The sequence below is a fragment of the Ahaetulla prasina genome, chromosome 16 (genome assembly GCF_028640845.1).
Source record: "Ahaetulla prasina isolate Xishuangbanna chromosome 16, ASM2864084v1, whole genome shotgun sequence".
Classification (NCBI taxonomy): domain Eukaryota; kingdom Metazoa; phylum Chordata; class Lepidosauria; order Squamata; family Colubridae; genus Ahaetulla; species Ahaetulla prasina.
In genome coordinates, this window is record NC_080554.1 from 5,793,817 (window position 1) to 5,810,413 (window position 16,597).

General features: G+C 50.7%; 1 protein-coding gene across 1 annotated transcript in view; it reads left to right on the top strand.

Annotated features, from left to right (window-relative positions):
• Positions 1–16,597, top strand: part of C5 (complement C5) — a 62,330-nt gene that overhangs the window by 14,634 nt on the left and 31,099 nt on the right. Inside the window, exons 13-22 of the mRNA XM_058159563.1 lie at positions 57–266; positions 1,060–1,209; positions 1,972–2,110; positions 7,559–7,566; positions 7,885–8,014; positions 8,822–8,884; positions 10,401–10,601; positions 11,301–11,385; positions 13,075–13,151; positions 15,344–15,483. Of these exons, the coding sequence (XP_058015546.1) occupies positions 57–266; positions 1,060–1,209; positions 1,972–2,110; positions 7,559–7,566; positions 7,885–8,014; positions 8,822–8,884; positions 10,401–10,601; positions 11,301–11,385; positions 13,075–13,151; positions 15,344–15,483 (1,203 nt within the window). The remainder of the gene's footprint in view (positions 1–56; positions 267–1,059; positions 1,210–1,971; positions 2,111–7,558; positions 7,567–7,884; positions 8,015–8,821; positions 8,885–10,400; positions 10,602–11,300; positions 11,386–13,074; positions 13,152–15,343; positions 15,484–16,597) is intronic.

Below are 16,597 nucleotides of genomic sequence, written 5' to 3' on the forward strand. Positions count from 1 at the left end.
TTTCCTTAGGTCACCTGAAGCTCTGGAATGTCACCATCTTCCCTCCTTTCTTTTAGATCTTATCCAAAGGGAAAATAATCAAATACGGCACTCAGGATAAGATCCAAGGTTTGTCTTATCAAGGGTTGACCATCCATATAACCAAAGAAATGGTCCCTTCAGCCCGTCTTCTGGTCTACTACATAGTCACGGGAGAAGGAACAGCAGAGCTGGTAGCCGATTCGGTCTGGTTAAACGTCCAGCAGAAATGTGGCAACAACCTGGAGGTGAGCAAAACCCCATCTCTGGATATACCGTATTTTTCAGAGTATAAGACACACTCCCCCCCCCAAAAAAAAGAGGGTAAAAATTTGGCTGCGTCTTAAACGCCGAATGTAGCCAAAAACGCAAAGCACAGAGGCGGTAATGGCCTGTGGCAATCCCTGAAGCCTGGAACAGCTGATTGGGGGTATTCCAGGGGGCTGATCTACCCACCAATCAGTTGCTCAAGCTGAATCAGGCTGCAATAATGTGCTGAAGTTGACCTAACTGTTTGCTATTTGCTGCAGAAATTGCCACAGCAATCACATCCAGAAAGCGCACACAAGTAACTGATTCTGCAGGATTCAATAAGTTCTCTGACGTAAAATATATAATACCAAAAGCAGGTTGTCCAAGCAAAACACAAGCAGAGGAGAGGAGTTTCAATTTCAGTTTTGAGCAACAGACTAGCTTGCAGCTTTAGCACAGACTCAGAGCTGCAGAGCTAAGCCACGCCCAGGCTCCTTGCTGTCTCCTTCCTTGTTGCTCGCACAGCAAATACTGTTTCAGTCTCCAAACAGCCCTCAACTCTCTCACACACTGACAGGACGCTAGCCAGATGAATACTGTTGGATGCTGGTAGGCAGAGGCAGAATTTTCCCCCACTTATTTTCCTCCCCAAAAACTAAGGTGCGACTTATACTCCGGAGCATCTTATACTCCGAAAAATTTGGTATGTATCCCACCAAACTCCAGAATCTCCTGAAGACCTCTTGAATGTCCTTTTCCGTGTCACATTTGGGCTTCTCGCCGTTGCAGGTCCGCATCCTGAAAAATGGAAGAGTTTACCAACCTGGAGAAGCTGTGTCACTTTCCATGACCTCCGAGTTTGACTCCCTGGTGGCTCTTTCAGCCATGGACAAAGCGATTTATGGAGTGACGGGAAGCAAGCAGAAATCTATGGAAAAAGTTACGCCAGTGTCAGGGTTCCAAGTAACACCCCCAACGAAAGAAGTGTGAAGTGTGAAGTTCTCAAAGTTCCATTTTATTACGGATGTCATATTGGCACATCTGGGAAAACCCCGAATCTGAAACCTTCCAGGTTTTCCCCACCCAAAAGAAAGTCCAAGTCCCTGCCCAGCACCCACATGTCCATCACATGGTCCAATCAAACCATCTCAACTGCAGATGCCTCCCAGTTCCAGGTGCAGGGCAAGATGTCCTTGACTCTCTGAGAAAGGAATGTTATTTTGACTACACATCACCCTGGCTTTGTACAATCCCCCCTCCCAGTTTCCCACAGTACTAAATGTGGCAGGCCTGAAGGCCCAATGCAGAAGATGGCTTCCAGGCCTGACAGTCAGGTCGAAAGAAAAACATTTGGTGTTCTTCATGCCTCCTTAAAGGGGACAGGGTAGCTCAGTGGCTAAGACACTGAGCTTGTCAATCAAAAGGTCGGCCACTTCGGCGCAGCGGTTAGCAAGAATACACACTCCATTTGGATATGAGCAAGCCTAAGGATCTGGACAACACGGCCCTGGGATGGTATCGAGGGGGTGGGAGGGCATGACATGAAGCCATAGGAAGAGCTGCCCTCACTGGGTTCACGTTAGCATTCTGCACGCACACATCCATGCGCTCCTGTTTCTGTCGTGAATTATTTGGACAAAACGCGGGCATGAGAAAGCGGAAGGTGGAACCTCACCTGCCGACGTGCCTCGTCCTCCGCAGGCCCTCCTTAAACTGGAGAAGAGCGACCTGGGCTGTGGGGCCGGAGGAGGAGAGAACAACGTGGACGTCTTCCGGATGGCCGGCCTCACCTTTCTCACCAACGCCAATGCTGATGACCCCAGAGAGACAGGACTTCCTGGTTTTTTGTCTCGGACAAAGCAATGAATTTGGCGCAAGCTAATTCATGGAGGGAAGAATATATTCGTGAGTAATTCTGGCCTTATCTATAATTTCCTCGTTATCTCCAGAAACTTGGCAGGCCCGTGGGTAGACGTGGCCAGGACATGTATCTATGTAAATAAAAGGAAAAAAGGAAGGCCTCTGACGGACTCTTTGCTGGGAGTATTGGGGGAAGGGAAACAGAACATTTTGTCCAAGACCTGACTAAAACATCTTCCACCAAAGATGGATCAGCAGCAGGTACAGCAGCAGTTAGAGCAGCTACACGCGGCTAATCAACAGCTCCAGCAGCAAGTGGCTCACTTGGCAGGCCAACTTGCTGCCAGGAATGTGCCTGCAGCCCCCCCCCATCCTCCCACTCCTCCTCCTCGTCGCAAGTGCCCGATAACCGTGCCGGATAAGTTTTCTGGGCAGCCTGAGATGTTCCCGACCTTCTTGGGACAGTGCCAGCTCTACATGGCTATGAGGCCAGAGGATTTCCCAGACGACCGGGCTAAGGTGGCCTTCGTGATTAACCTTCTTTCCGGCTCGGCTGCTCGATGGGCCACGCCCCTCTTGCTCCAGGACAGCCCCCTGCTGGCGGACCAACAGCGTTTTTGGCAGCACCTACGCACCATGTATGAGGACCCCGTTCGAATGCTGACGGCAACCAGGCGCCTTAAGGAACTCCGTCAAGGGAAACGCCCCCTGCAGGAGTACATCGCCGAATTTCGTCTTTTGTGCCAGGACTCTGACTGGAATGATGCAGCGCTGGTGGGCCAGCGTTCAGGAGGGACTCTCAGAGGAATTGCAAGACGAGCTGGCCGCGTGGGCGCGCGGACCCTCGACAACTTGGTGCCCTTTGTCTCCGCCTCGATGCCCGTCTGCAACGGCGACCGTCCGTCGCACCCCGGGACCCTCCGTCGACATCTGCACCCCACTTCCTGCACCACCAGCACCCAGGGTCGCCCCACGTTTTGTAACCGCTGCGGAAGAGCCCATGGAGTTGGGAGCGCCAGACCTCGCCTAACAGCCCAGGAGCGGAACCGGGCGCCAAGGGGATTGTGCCTGTACTGTGGGGAGCCCGGCCACCGCCGCTTCTTGCCCCAGAAAGCGGCGGGCACGACGCCGTCCCCGAATCACAGCGTGACCAATCGAAGCGGAGCAGGCCCGACCTCGGGAAACCCTAGGTCGGGCACGTACTAAGCCCCACTGGACGCGTTGCGGAAGTAGACTCTGGGCCCCTCGGCATCTGATTCTGGACACACGGATATGGTTGGGGAACCAGTCGGACGGGCTCCAGGCGCATGCGCTGGTGGACTCAGGGGCCACAACAAACTTTATGGACCAGGCCTTTGTGACCCAGTTTGCGGTCCCGTGGTTCCGGTGGACCCTCCGATGCGGTAGAGACAATTGATGGGCGAGAACTGGTGTCCGCCCCATTAAATTCGCCACCCAGCCTTTGCGCCTGGCTATTGGGGACCATGAGGAGGCGATCCAGTTTTATGTCACGGCGGACCTTCATTTTCCCTTGGTCCTTGGTTGGCCTGGCTTCGGACCCACGATCCTCAGGTGGCCTGGTCGCGAACGCCATCTCTTTCCCGAGTCTGCAGTGCGTCGATCACATCCGCCACACCTGTGCCGCCAGAACGCCCCACCGCTGCCATCACCTTGCCTCCTGAGCTGACGGACTTCGCCGACGTGTTCAGCGAGAAGGAGGCGGACCGACTACCCGCATCGGCCCCACGATTGCCCGTGGACCTTCTGCCCAACGCACCACTGCCTGTGGGACGCCTGTATTCCATGTCGGAGCCCGAGTTGGCCGCCTCAGGGACTTCCTGGACAAAAACCTGGCCCGAGGGTTCATCCGCCTTCAAAGTCCCTCTCTCGGCCCCGGTCCTCTTTGTGAAGAAGAAGACAGGGACTTGCGCCTATGCTGTGATTACCGCCGGCTCGCGCCATTACGGTGCGGAATCGCTACCCCTGCCGCCATCCCGGAGCTACTGGAAAGGTTGCGGGAGGCCACGATCTTCACCAAGCTCGATCTCCGGGGGGCCTACAACCTGGTGCGGATACGAGAAGGAGACGAATGGAAGACGGCATTCGGCACCCGATACGGACACTACGAATACACTGTCATGCCATTTGGGTTGACCAATGCTCCCGCCGTTTTTCAGCACTTCATGAACGACGTGTTCCGAGACATGTTGGATCGGTTCGTGGTTATCTACCTCGACGACATCCTGATTTACTCCCGGTCCAGGGAAAGCCACCTTCGACACGTCAGTCTGGTTCTGCAACGCTTGCGGGAGCAACAACTCAATGCGAAACTGGAGAAATGCGTCTTCTTCCGGACTTCCATAGAATTCCTCGGGCATATCATCTCGCCCGAGGGCATAGCCATGGACCCATGTAAAGTAGAAGCTTTGTGTAGCTGGGAAGCCCCTCGTCGGGTGAAGGATGTTCAGCGCCTACTGGGCTTCGCCAACTACTACCGGACCTTCATCCCGGGCTTCGCCACACTGACAGCTCCACTTACCCAGCTCCTCAGGAAGAAGGTTGCATTCCGGTGGGGTCCCCCGCAGCAAGAAGCATTCACAGCCCTCAAGAAAGCCTTCGTCACGGAACCCGTCCTGAGGCATCCCGACCCGCTCCGGCCTTTTGTGGTGGAAACGGACGCGTCCAATGTGGCTCTGGGAGCGGTGCTGCTACAGGCTCCGCCGAATGGTGGCACACTTTTCCCTGCGCTTACTACTCCCGGAAACTCAACCCTTCCGAGCGCAACTACACTATCTGGGAAAAGAGTTGCTGGCTATCAAGGCTGCATTCGAGGCTTGGCGACACCATCTGGAGGGCCCGACATCAGGTGGAGGTCCGAACGGACCATCGGAATCTCGAGCACCTCACCACAGCTCGGAAGTTGAACCAGCGGCAGATCCGTGGTCGTTGTTTTTGCCCGGTTCAACTTCCGCGTGACCTACATTCCCAGCGGTCACAACCGGAGGGCGGATGCCCTGTCCATAAGCCAGAGTACCTCTGCGCCAAGGACCCCTTCCTCCACGGACAGTGCTGCGGCAGAAGCCTTGGCCGCAGCACGGAGCCAGTGGACTTGCGGGCCCAGGTGCGAGGCGCAGCGCCAGGACGCCTGGTCGCAGCAAAGGAGAGCGGAGGTGGGCCCCACGCCTCCTTGGACCTTGGAGGAGGACTTACTCAAGTTTCGGGGGTGATTATATGTGCCCACAGGACCACTCCGAGCCCTCGTCATGACCCAGTGCCACGACAACCCTGCAGCAGGACATTTTGGGTTCTTCAAGACCCTCCACCTGGTGACACGGACCTTTTGGTGGCCCCCAGTGCGGCATGATATACATGCCTACGTGACATCCTGCGTTCCGTGCCGGCAAGCGAAGACCGCCACGGGGCCCCTCCCGGCCTCCTCCAGCCCTTGCCGACACCCGACAGACCCTGGGGGGCGATCTCTATGGATTTCCTGACAGACCTGCCGCCGTCCTCTGGGTTCACCACGGTGCTGGTGGTGGTGGACATGCTCACCAAGATGGCACACTTCATCCCATGCCGCGGACTGCCCACAGCCGCAAAACGCCCGTCTCTTTCTGCAGCACATCTTCCGCCTCCATGGTCTACCGGACAGGGTGGTTTCGGACCGGAGTTCAGTTCACAGCCCGCTTCTGGAAGAGCCTGATGGCGCGTTGGAGGTGCAGGTATGTCTGTCGTCATCGCACCATCCGGAGACCGACGGGGGTACAGAGAAGGTCATCGGTATACTGGAACAGTATCTCCGTTGCTTCATCAACCAGCAACAGGACAACTGGGCCGACTACCTGTCCCTGGCGGAGTTTGCTTTTAACAACTCTCAGCACACCTCTACTCAGATGACCCCGTTCTTTGCCAATGTGGGGTACCATCCGCAGCTCTTCCCTCTGGCACCACCGGACTCTCCTGTTCCCGAAACGCAGACCTTCCTGACGGAATTGCATGCGGTCCAACAGTTGGTACGTCAGCAGCTGAATCGGGCAAAGGAGGACTACAAACGGTCCGCCGACCGCTCCCGACGGGCAACGCCCCCGCTGGCAGTTGGAGACCGGGTGTGGCTCTCCACCAAACACCTCCCGTCCGACCGCCCGGTAAAGAAGTTGGACCACCGATTCATCGGCCCGTTCCCTGTCGAGGCAGTCATCAACCCGGTAGCCTACCGACTGACCCTGCCACGATCCATGCGGATCCACCCCGTTTTTCACCGGTCCCTTCTGGTTCCTGAGGCCACACCGAGTCCCCTTCGGTGCCCAACAGCACCCGTCACTGTCGCTGAGGACGGATCTGAGGAATACGAAGTCCACAGCGTACGAGACTCTCGCTGGCTAAAGGGTCGTTTCCAATATTTGATCGCGTGGAAGGGATACGGGACTGATTTCTCCTGGGTAGATGCCTCCGACGTTCATGCCCCTGACCTGGTGCAGGCCTTCCATGAGCAGAACCCAGCCCGACCGCATCCCGATCGTCAGCCCCGGGGGAAGGGCCCTGCGGTGAGGGATAGTGTTGTGACCCAGGTTCCTGGACCCAGACTCCTGGACTCGGATGATTCAGAAAATGAGGAGAAGACCTGGCAAGCCCTGCTTCTCTTGAGCCCTCTCCTCCTGGCACCCACTCAGAGGGAGGGGCCGGCAAGGCCTGATTCTCCGGCTTTCTTCTGATTTGGCAACGCCCAAGAACAGTTTTGGAGGGACGCAAGGTTACGAAGGCTTGATCGCGCAGCAGCGGAAGAGTTGGGACAAAGCCAAGTCATAATTGTCATGCAGTGACATCTGCAGAGACTATAAATAGGAGGCGGGACTTCCTGGTTTTTTGTCTCGGACAAAACAATGAATTTGGCGCAAGCTAATTCATGGAGGGAAGAATATATTCGTGAGTAATTCTGGCCTTATCTATAATTTCCTCGTTATCTCCAGAAACTTGGCAGGCCCGTGGGTAGACGTGGCCAGGACATGTATCTATGTAAATAAAAGGAAAAAAAAGGAAGGCCTCTGACGGACTCTTTGCTGGGAGTATTGGGGGAAGGGAAACAGAACACACATCTGGGAAAACCCCGAATCTGAAACCTTCCAGGTTTTCCCCACCCAAAAGAAAGTCCAAGTCCCTGCCCAGCACCCACATGTCCATCACATGGTCCAATCAAACCATCTCAACTGCAGATGCCTCCCAGTTCCAGGTGCAGGGCAAGATGTCCTTGACTCTCTGAGAAAGGAATGTTATTTTGACTACACATCACCCTGGCTTTGTACAATCCCCCCTCCCAGTTTCCCACAGTACTAAATGTGGCAGGCCTGAAGGCCCAATGCAGAAGATGGCTTCCAGGCCTGACAGTCAGGTCGAAAGAAAAACATTTGGTGTTCTTCATGCCTCCTTAAAGGGGACAGGGTAGCTCAGTGGCTAAGACACTGAGCTTGTCAATCAAAAGGTCGGCCACTTCGGCGCAGCGGTTAGCAAGAATACACACTCCATTTGGATATGAGCAAGCCTAAGGATCTGGACAACACGGCCCTGGGATGGTATCGAGGGGGTGGGAGGGCATGACATGAAGCCATAGGAAGAGCTGCCCTCACTGGGTTCACGTTAGCATTCTGCACGCACACATCCATGCGCTCCTGTTTCTGTCGTGAATTATTTGGACAAAACGCGGGCATGAGAAACGGAAGGGGTGGAATCTCACCTGCCGACGTGCCTTCTCCTCCGCAGGCTCTCCTTAAACTGGAGAAGAGCGACCTGGGCTGTGGGGCCGGAGGAGGAGAGAACAACGTGGACGTCTTCCGGATGGCCGGCCTCACCTTTCTCACCAACGCCAATGCTGATGACCCCAGAGAGACAGGTGCTGAAACGTTTCCTTTTAACCGTGAATATAACTGTCCGTAAACCTTCAGTCCTAAATGCAGACGGGTAGCATCTGATTTCCAATTTGCTTCTTCTCCCTCGTCCTCCTCCCCTACTTGTAGCACTGATGATGTCACTTAGTTTGGTAATGAAATGTCTACAAGAAAATAACCATGCTCAGAGAGCATCAAGGATCCCCGTGGCCCTCCTCCTTCTCCCCCTCCTCCTCCTCCTCCTCCTCCTTTCTTCCTTTCTCCTTCCCCTTCTCCTTCTCCTCTTTCTCCATCCCTCTTCCTCCTCCTTTTCTTCTACATTCTTCCTTCTTCTTCTCCTTTCTTCTTTCCTTCCTCCCTCCTCCTCTATTTTCCTAACCTCTTCCATTTTACCTTTCTCTTCCGTGTCTTCCTCCTCCTCCTCCTCCCCAACTTCTACCACCGATGATGTCACTTAGTTTGGTAATGAAATGTCTACAAGAAAATAACCATGCTCAGAGAGCACCAAAGATCCCTATGGATCCCTCCTCCTCCTCCTTTCTTCCTTTCTCCTTCCCCTTCTCCTTCTCCTCTTTCTCCATCCCTCCTTCTCCTTTTCTTCAACATTCTTCCTTCTTCTTCTTCTTCTCCTTTCTTCATTCCCTCCCCCATCTCCTCCTCCTCTTCCATTTTCCCTTCCTCTTCCATGTCTTTCCCCCCTCCCCACCTTCTAGTACAGATGATATTACCTAACTGTACATTGTGTGTTCTTCTGGGATAGCTTTGCTGCTTTTGATTGGCCCTGATCTCTTTCCTTCCATCGGCTCCCACAGATGAAACTTGCACGGCAGTCATCAGAACCGCCCGCTCCCTCAAGCAGGACATCGAAAAACTAGGTACGCCCTAAACCCAAATATGTGTGTGTAGGGGGGAGGGGTATCCTTGATGCTCTGGGGCGCTTGCCCCATTTTACAAATTTCCCCGCCACATTCGTTAAGCGAATCATGGCTCAGTTCTCAAATTAGCAAGACGGTTGTTCAGGGAATCTGGCTTCCCCGCTGACTTTACTGGTCAGAAGTTCGCGAAAGGGGATCACATACGTCCTCCCCCCCCCACCAGATACCGCAACCATCATAAATGTGAGACAGTTGTTAAGAATCTGAATGTAAATCGCTTGACCACGGGAGGTTGCAACGGTCATAAGTAGAGAAAAATGGTCCTAAGTCACTTTTTTTCCAGTGCCCTTGAACTGCTGTAAGACAAGAACTACCTGTACTTAATGATCTCATCCCTGATCCAAGACTAAAGCAAGCTTCTTACTCCTTCATTTCTTGGCCCTCTGTTGGAAATATTTCAGTTCCAGCTGTTTCTCTTCTCCAGCCCCACCCAAAACATTCTGAAGGGCTCTAAGCCAGTGGTGGGATTCAATTTCTTTTTACTACCGGTTCCGTGGGCGTGGCTTGGTGGGCGTGGCTTGGTGGGCGTGGCAGGGGAAGGATACTGCAAAATCCCCATTCCCTCCCCATTCTTGGGGGAAGGATATTGCAAAATCCCCATTCCCACCCCACTCCCGGGGGAAGGATACTGCAAAATCCCCATTCCCACCCCACTCCAGGGGAAGGACACTGCAAAATCCTCATTCCCCCCCCCACTCCAGGGGAAGGATACTGTAAAATCTCCATTCCCACCACACTCCAGGGGAAGGATACTGCAAAATCCCCATTCCCCCCCCCACTCCAGGGGAAGGATACTGCAAAATCTCCATTTCCTCCCCACTCCTGGGGGAAGGATACTGCAAAATCCCCATTCCCACCCCACTCCCGGGGGAAGGATACTGCAAAATCCCCATTCCCTCGCCACTCCAGGGGAAGGACACTGCAAAATCCCCATTCCCACCCCACTCCCGGGGGAAGGATACTGTAAAATCTCCATTCCCACCACACTCCAGGGGAAGGATACTGCAAAATCCCCATTCCCCCCCCACTCCAGGGGAAGGATACTGCAAAATCTCCATTCCCTCCCCACACCTGGGGGAAGGGAATTGCAAAATCTCCATTCCCACCCCATTCCTGGGTCCAGCCAGAGATGGTATTTGCCGATTCTCTGAACTGCTCAAAATTTCTGCTACCAGTTCTCCAGGATAGAATAGAATAGAATAGAATAGAATAGAATAGAATAGAATAGAATAGAATAGAATTTTTTATTGGCCAAGTGTGATTGGACACACAAGGAATTTGTCTTGGTGCATATGCTCTCAGTGTACATAAAAAAAAAGTACCTTCATCAAGGTACAACACTTACAACACTTAATGATAGTCATAGGCTACAAACCTGTCAGAATCTGCTGAATAGCACCCCTGCTCTAAGCCACCGGTTGTCCTTTCTGTTTTTGTTTTTACATCATCCTTTCAGTGGCCCAGTTTCAAAACCAGCAAATTCAGAAGTGCTGTCGGATCGGAGCGGAGCCTTACCCCTTCCCGCAGACGTGTCAACAGAGAATCAAACGCATTAAGGGTGGGGCAAGGTGCATTTATGCCTTCCGGCTTTGCTGCGAATTTGCTTTTAAGAGACGCCTTAATGATACACACAAGCATCTACTTCTGGGGAGAAATGGTATGTATACCCCTAGCATACCTACCTTAGGCTTATATACCGCTTCACAGTGCTTTTACAGCCCTCTCTAAGCAATTTACAGAGTCAGCATCAGGATAGATAGATAGATAGATAGATAGATAGATAGATAGATAGATAGATAGATAGATAGATAGATAGATAGACAGACAGACAGACAGACAGACAGACAGACAGACAGACAGACAGACAGACAGACAGACGGACGATAGGGAGGGAGGGAAGGATGCCTAGAGCAACAGCAATAGGCCTTAGATTTGTATACCGCTTCACAGTGCTTTACAGCCATCTCTAAGAGGTATACAGAGTCAGCTTATTGCCCCCAACAATCTGGGTCCTCGGAAGGATGGAAGGCTGGGTCAACCTTGAGCCGGTCAGGATCGAACTGCTGTCAGTTGGCAGAGTTAGCCTGCAATACTAATTCTAATCACTGCGCCACTGTGGCTCCTAGATACAGCAGTAGGCAAGCATTCAATATTTTGATCACGCGACAATGGGGATGCTGTAACCGTTGTTAAGTGTGAAAAACGGTCCCGAGTCCCTTTTTTTTCCAGGGCTTTTGTCACTTCAAACGGTCACTAAACGAACGGTAAGTCAAGGACTACTCGTATAGCCCTTTTATTTTGATTTGTTAACTGATGATGTGTTTTTGGTATGTCCAATAATTTTTTTTTTTTACAGCCTTTAATGCTCTATTGGACGTGGCCCCGCAAATCCGTAGTTTTTTCCCTGAAAGTTGGCTCTGGGAAGTCCATCCAGTTCAAAGGTACAAGACTGTATAATCTTGACTCCTTAGACGTGATTCAATCTCTTTATTAAATGTGTCATAATCACACAAAAGCTGTAGGAGGTTTCCAGGCTGAGCTTGAAGGCGGGGTCAATACCGCGGTGGTATTCAGCAGGTTCTGACCAGTTCTGGAGAACCAGTAGTGGAAATTTTCAGTAGTTCGCAGAACCAGTAAATACCATCTCTGATTGGTCCTGCCCCCATCTATTCTTTGCCTCCTGAGTCCCAGCTCATTGGGAGGAAATGGGGATTTTGCAGTAACCTTCCCCTAGAGTGGGGTGGAAATGGGGATTTTGCAGTAGCCTTCCCATGGAGTGGGGAGGGAATGGGAATTTTGTAGTATCCTTTCCCTGGAGTGGAGTGGGAATGGAGATTTTGCAGTATCCTTCCCATGGAGTGGGGAGGGAATGGGAATTTTGCAGTATCCTTTCCCTGGAGTGGAGTGGGAATGGAGATTTTGCAGTATCCTTCCCCTGCCACACCCACCAAGCCATGCCACGCCCACCAAGCCATGCCCACAGAACTGGTAGTAAAAAATTTTGAATCCCACCACCGAGTCACGAGTCCCCGCGTGCCCTCAAGAGATTTAACTCCAGCCCACCTTGGATTTCTTTCTTATCTCCCGCTCATTTCCCTTGACTGTTAGTAGCTCAGATTCTTGCTACTTGTCCTGCCCTCAGGTGGTTTGAAGAATAGAATCATAGAATAACAGAGTTGGAAGATCATCTGGTCCAGAGGTCTCCAACCTTGGCCACTTTAAGACTTGTGGACCTCAACTCCCAGAGTTCCCAATTCTGGGAGTTGAAGTCCACAAGTCTTAAAGTGACCAAGGTTGGAGACCCCTGATCTAGTCCAACCCCCTGCTCAAGCAGGAGATCCCCATACCATTCCAGGCAAATGGATGTCCAGTCTCTTCCTGAAAACCTCCATTGATGGAGCACCCACAACTTCTGAATCGGCAAGCCGATTCAGAAGGATCTTGACAGACTTGAGAATTGGGCCTGTTGTGCCTCGTCCTCCCTCCTCTCCTCATCCGGGCCCCTCCCGTCTCCTCCCGAGCCTGCTATCAGATTCGGAGTCTGATAATGAAGATGAACGGCCTGTCATGCCTCCAGCCTCCAGCCCTGGCCCCGTGGCCGGACAGGATGTCAGGAATGAACAAACAAACCTCACTCCTACAGCGTGTGAGCAGGGAGCCAGCCACATGCTGGAATTACCAGCAGTAGATCCAGCGGAAGAGAATTCACAGTGGGAGGATCCCTGCTTCCGGAGATCTGAGAGGCGATGTCAGCAGAAGGAAGGGAGGGGCAGGCCTGGATAAGTGCTGAGTCATGGAGCCACACCCCACAGCCTATATAAAGGACCAGCTTGAGTCAAGCAACTTTGAGTCAAGCAAAGTCTCATTTAGTTTGCTGAAGTCACAACTTGGATTCCTGCCTGCCCTGAGAAATCTGAAAGGAATTTGGCAAAGCTGCAGAGGCTTCGTGGCCACGCTTGATACGGACTTCCCAGACCCGGTTATCGGAGGGGGAGTGGGACACGACAGGGCCCTATCCCCGAGATGCAGTCCAAAGTTTGGACTAGAGGACCTCTGAAGTCCCTCCCAGCTCTAGGATTCTGTCTGCGTTAAAACTAATATATCCGTTCTCATTTTTATATCCAATGCAGGTCCAAAAATCTGCCGGTCACCTTGCCTGATTCTCTAACTACCTGGGAAATACAAGGCGTGAGCATTTCGGATAAAGGTATGTAAAATAATTGATTTATATAGGGTTTTTTTTAAAAAAAGAAAGCAATGGTCCCACTATGGCCGTGATGGCGAATCTATGCCACGCGTGTCAGAGATGGCACGCAGCGCCCTCTCTGTGGGTACGCCAGCCGTCACCCCAGTTCAGCTCTGCTATGCAAGCGTGTGCGCGCCTCCCACCAGCCAGCTGGTCTTTGAGTCTCTGCCACTCATGCGCGGAGGGCAGGGGGCATGCGGGGGGCACGTACCATGTGCAAGGGTGGGGCGCATTTTTTTTAATTTACATTTATATCCCGCCTTTCTCCGAAGACTCAGGGCGGCTTACACTATGTTAAGCAATAGTCTTCATCCTATTTGTATATTATATACAAAGTCAACTTATTGCCCCCCCAACAATCTGGGTCCTCATTTTACCTACCTTATAAAGGATGGAAGGCTGAGTCAACCTTGGGCCTGGTGGGACTTGAACCTGCAGTAATTTCAAGCAGCTGTGTTAATAACAGACTGTCTTACCAGTCTGAGCCACAGAGGCCCAATGAATACAATTAAAGGGAATATTAGGATAGGGACAGTAGGCACGCTGGTGCTCTTACAGACCCCTTAGGAATGGGGTGAGGTCAGCGGTAGACAGTCCAAGGTTAAAATTTTGGAAGTTTGGGGGATGAAACCACAGAGTCAGGTAGTGCATTCCAGGCATTGACCGCTCTGTTGCTGAAGTCGTATTTTCTGCAATCGAGTTTGGAGGGTTTTTTTTTATTATTATTATTTTTTATTTGCATTTATATCCTGCCCTTCTCCGAAGACTCAGGGCGGCTTACACTATGTTAGCAATAGTCTTCATCCTATTTGTATATTTATATATAAAGTCAGCTTAATTGCCCCCAACAATCTGGGTCCTCATTTTACCTACTTTATAAAGGATGGAAGGCTGAGTCAACCTTGGGCCTGGTGGGACTAGAACCTGCAGTAATTGCAGGCAGCTGTGTTAATAACAGACTGCATTAGCAGTCTGAGCCACAGAGTCACGCATTGCATTTTGGGCATTCGGGCACATGCACTTTGGGTGCTTGGTCCAGAAAAGTGCATCACTGTGCTATGCAATAGCTCTTCAGAGCCTTGAACCCTAGCCGAAGTAGATTTTACCACCCCAATTTTCCTTTTTACCGTCCTATGATTAAAAACCTGGGTTTTACCGGTAAATCCTCGACTTACGACCCTAATAGAGCCTGCCCATTACATTGATAAGCCACGATCGTCGCAAAGTGGGCCGCCGTTTGACTGACCCAATGTTATGACCTTTTTGTGGCAGGGGGGCAGCCGTAAACCGAACCCATCAGTCGTTAAACCAACCCGTTCTTCACTTTGGGAACACGTTATTAAAAATCAGAAACAGAGGGCATTTTTTTTGGACGACTTTTGACAGTTTTCCCAGTCAGATGACCGGTCACTTAGTGACAGAAATTTTGGGCTCGATTATTCTCGTAAATCTATCTAGAATTACCTGTATGTACTTTTTGGGGGTGGGGGAATCCATTGTAATTTCGAACAGTCAGTTTTCGTTTTTTTGTTTTTTTATTTGCATTTATATCCCGCCCTTCTCCGAAGACTCAGGGCGGCTTACACTATGTCAAGCAATAGTCTTCATCCTATTTGTATATTTATATACAAAGTCAACTTAATTGCCCCCAACAATCTGGGTCCTCATTTTACCTACCTTATAAAGGATGGAAGGCTGAGTCAACCTTGTAAGCAGTAAGCAACTGCTCGTAAGTCGAGAATTACCAGTATTTAGATGAAGATTTACAGATTAACAGATTAACAGAGTTGGAAGGGACCTTGTAGGTCATCTAGCCCAACCCCCCTCCTCCAAGGAGACCTTACACCATTTCTGACAGCCCAGTCTCTTCTGGAAGACCTCCAGGGATGGAACTCCCACAACTTCCAAAGGCAACTTCTGTTCCATTGGTTGATGGTTCTCACTGTCAGAAAATTTCTCCTTATTTCCTGGTTTCCTTGGTCCGTTTCCATCCATTATCCCTTGTCTGGCCTGCAGGTGCTTTGGAGAATAGCTTGACCCCCGCCTCTTCTCTGGGGCAGCCTCTCAAATATTTCCTTCCTGCCAGCATTGAAACAGGCTTATGTGACCAACGAAAGATAATTAATGTCTCCTCTTTTGTCTGGTATACGCAGGTATCTGTGTCGCTGACACTCTCGAAGTGGAAGTCATAAAAGATGTTTTCGTTAATGTCCATATTCCATACTCCGTTGTCCGAGGAGAGCAAATAGAATTAAAAGCAACCGTTTACAATTACAGAACATCAAAGTCTAGGGTAAGCAAGAGGTTTTAAAAAACAAATGTGGCTTAAGAGCCACTCCTTGTTTGCAGGGTGGGGGGACTTTTAACTCTCACACTCTGGTTATACAATGCTACAACTATGCAGGAAACATTATTTACATAACTGTTTTGGTCTATCTCGTTTCTCAGAGAAAGTGGGTGGGATGGGAGATCGGATGGGAATTTAGGTGCGCTTAGCATGTCACAGTTTACAAAAACACACGCAAAACACAGATAGAGAGGCGAGCAACACATTCTTCATTTGTCACAACATCAGTAGGTTCTCACAACAATTCTTGCCAGCTGCTCTGATTAAGACCGGCTTTCGGTTTTTGAACTCTTCATAAAACCAACACCAGACGGCATTAAGCTATGTGGACTTATCTTGCCAGTCAAAAGCTTTTTTAACTAACCCAGAGAACGGCTTGTTTCATTCCCCTGTTATGAAATTAGCCATGCAAACTAGCTCTTATCAGTAAGTGAAAGGCAATCATTTATCCTTGAATAACAACAGAAGGAGCGTTGCAAAGAGGATCTGGGCTTTGAAAGAGTTGCTTATTAATTATTATAATTTGGGGTAGTGGTGGTTAGAAAGTCTAAAGTCTCATCTAAAACTAATATTTTGATGTAAACTTGCAACATCTTTTAATGTCCTGTTTTGGATGAAAGAGCTGCAGAAGCCAATTCCCTTTGACACTTTAACTCATAATTAATACTGAAACAATACTGAACAATACTTAATACTTAATACCCTTAAGGGAGGGAGTGGCGGTCGAGCAGCCCTGATTGAGCATAATTTGAGTATAGGATCAAAAATAAAAAATAAAAAATAAAATAAAAAAAAATACTTATCTTTTTTCTGAACTTCAGTGACCTAAACTACAGGTATCTAAACTCCTCCTCCTCCTCCTCCTCCTCCTCCTCCTCCTCCTCCTCCTCCTCCTCCTCCTCCTCCTCCTCCTCTTCTTCTTCCTCCTCCTCCTCCTCCTCCTCCCATCCCCTCCTCCTCTATCTGCCATGTCAAGTTGTGAGGATGAGAAGCACTGCTCTATATTGTTAGAAAAACTACTCTACCAAAGTAATATAATGTGTTGTGCCTGTTTTAAAGC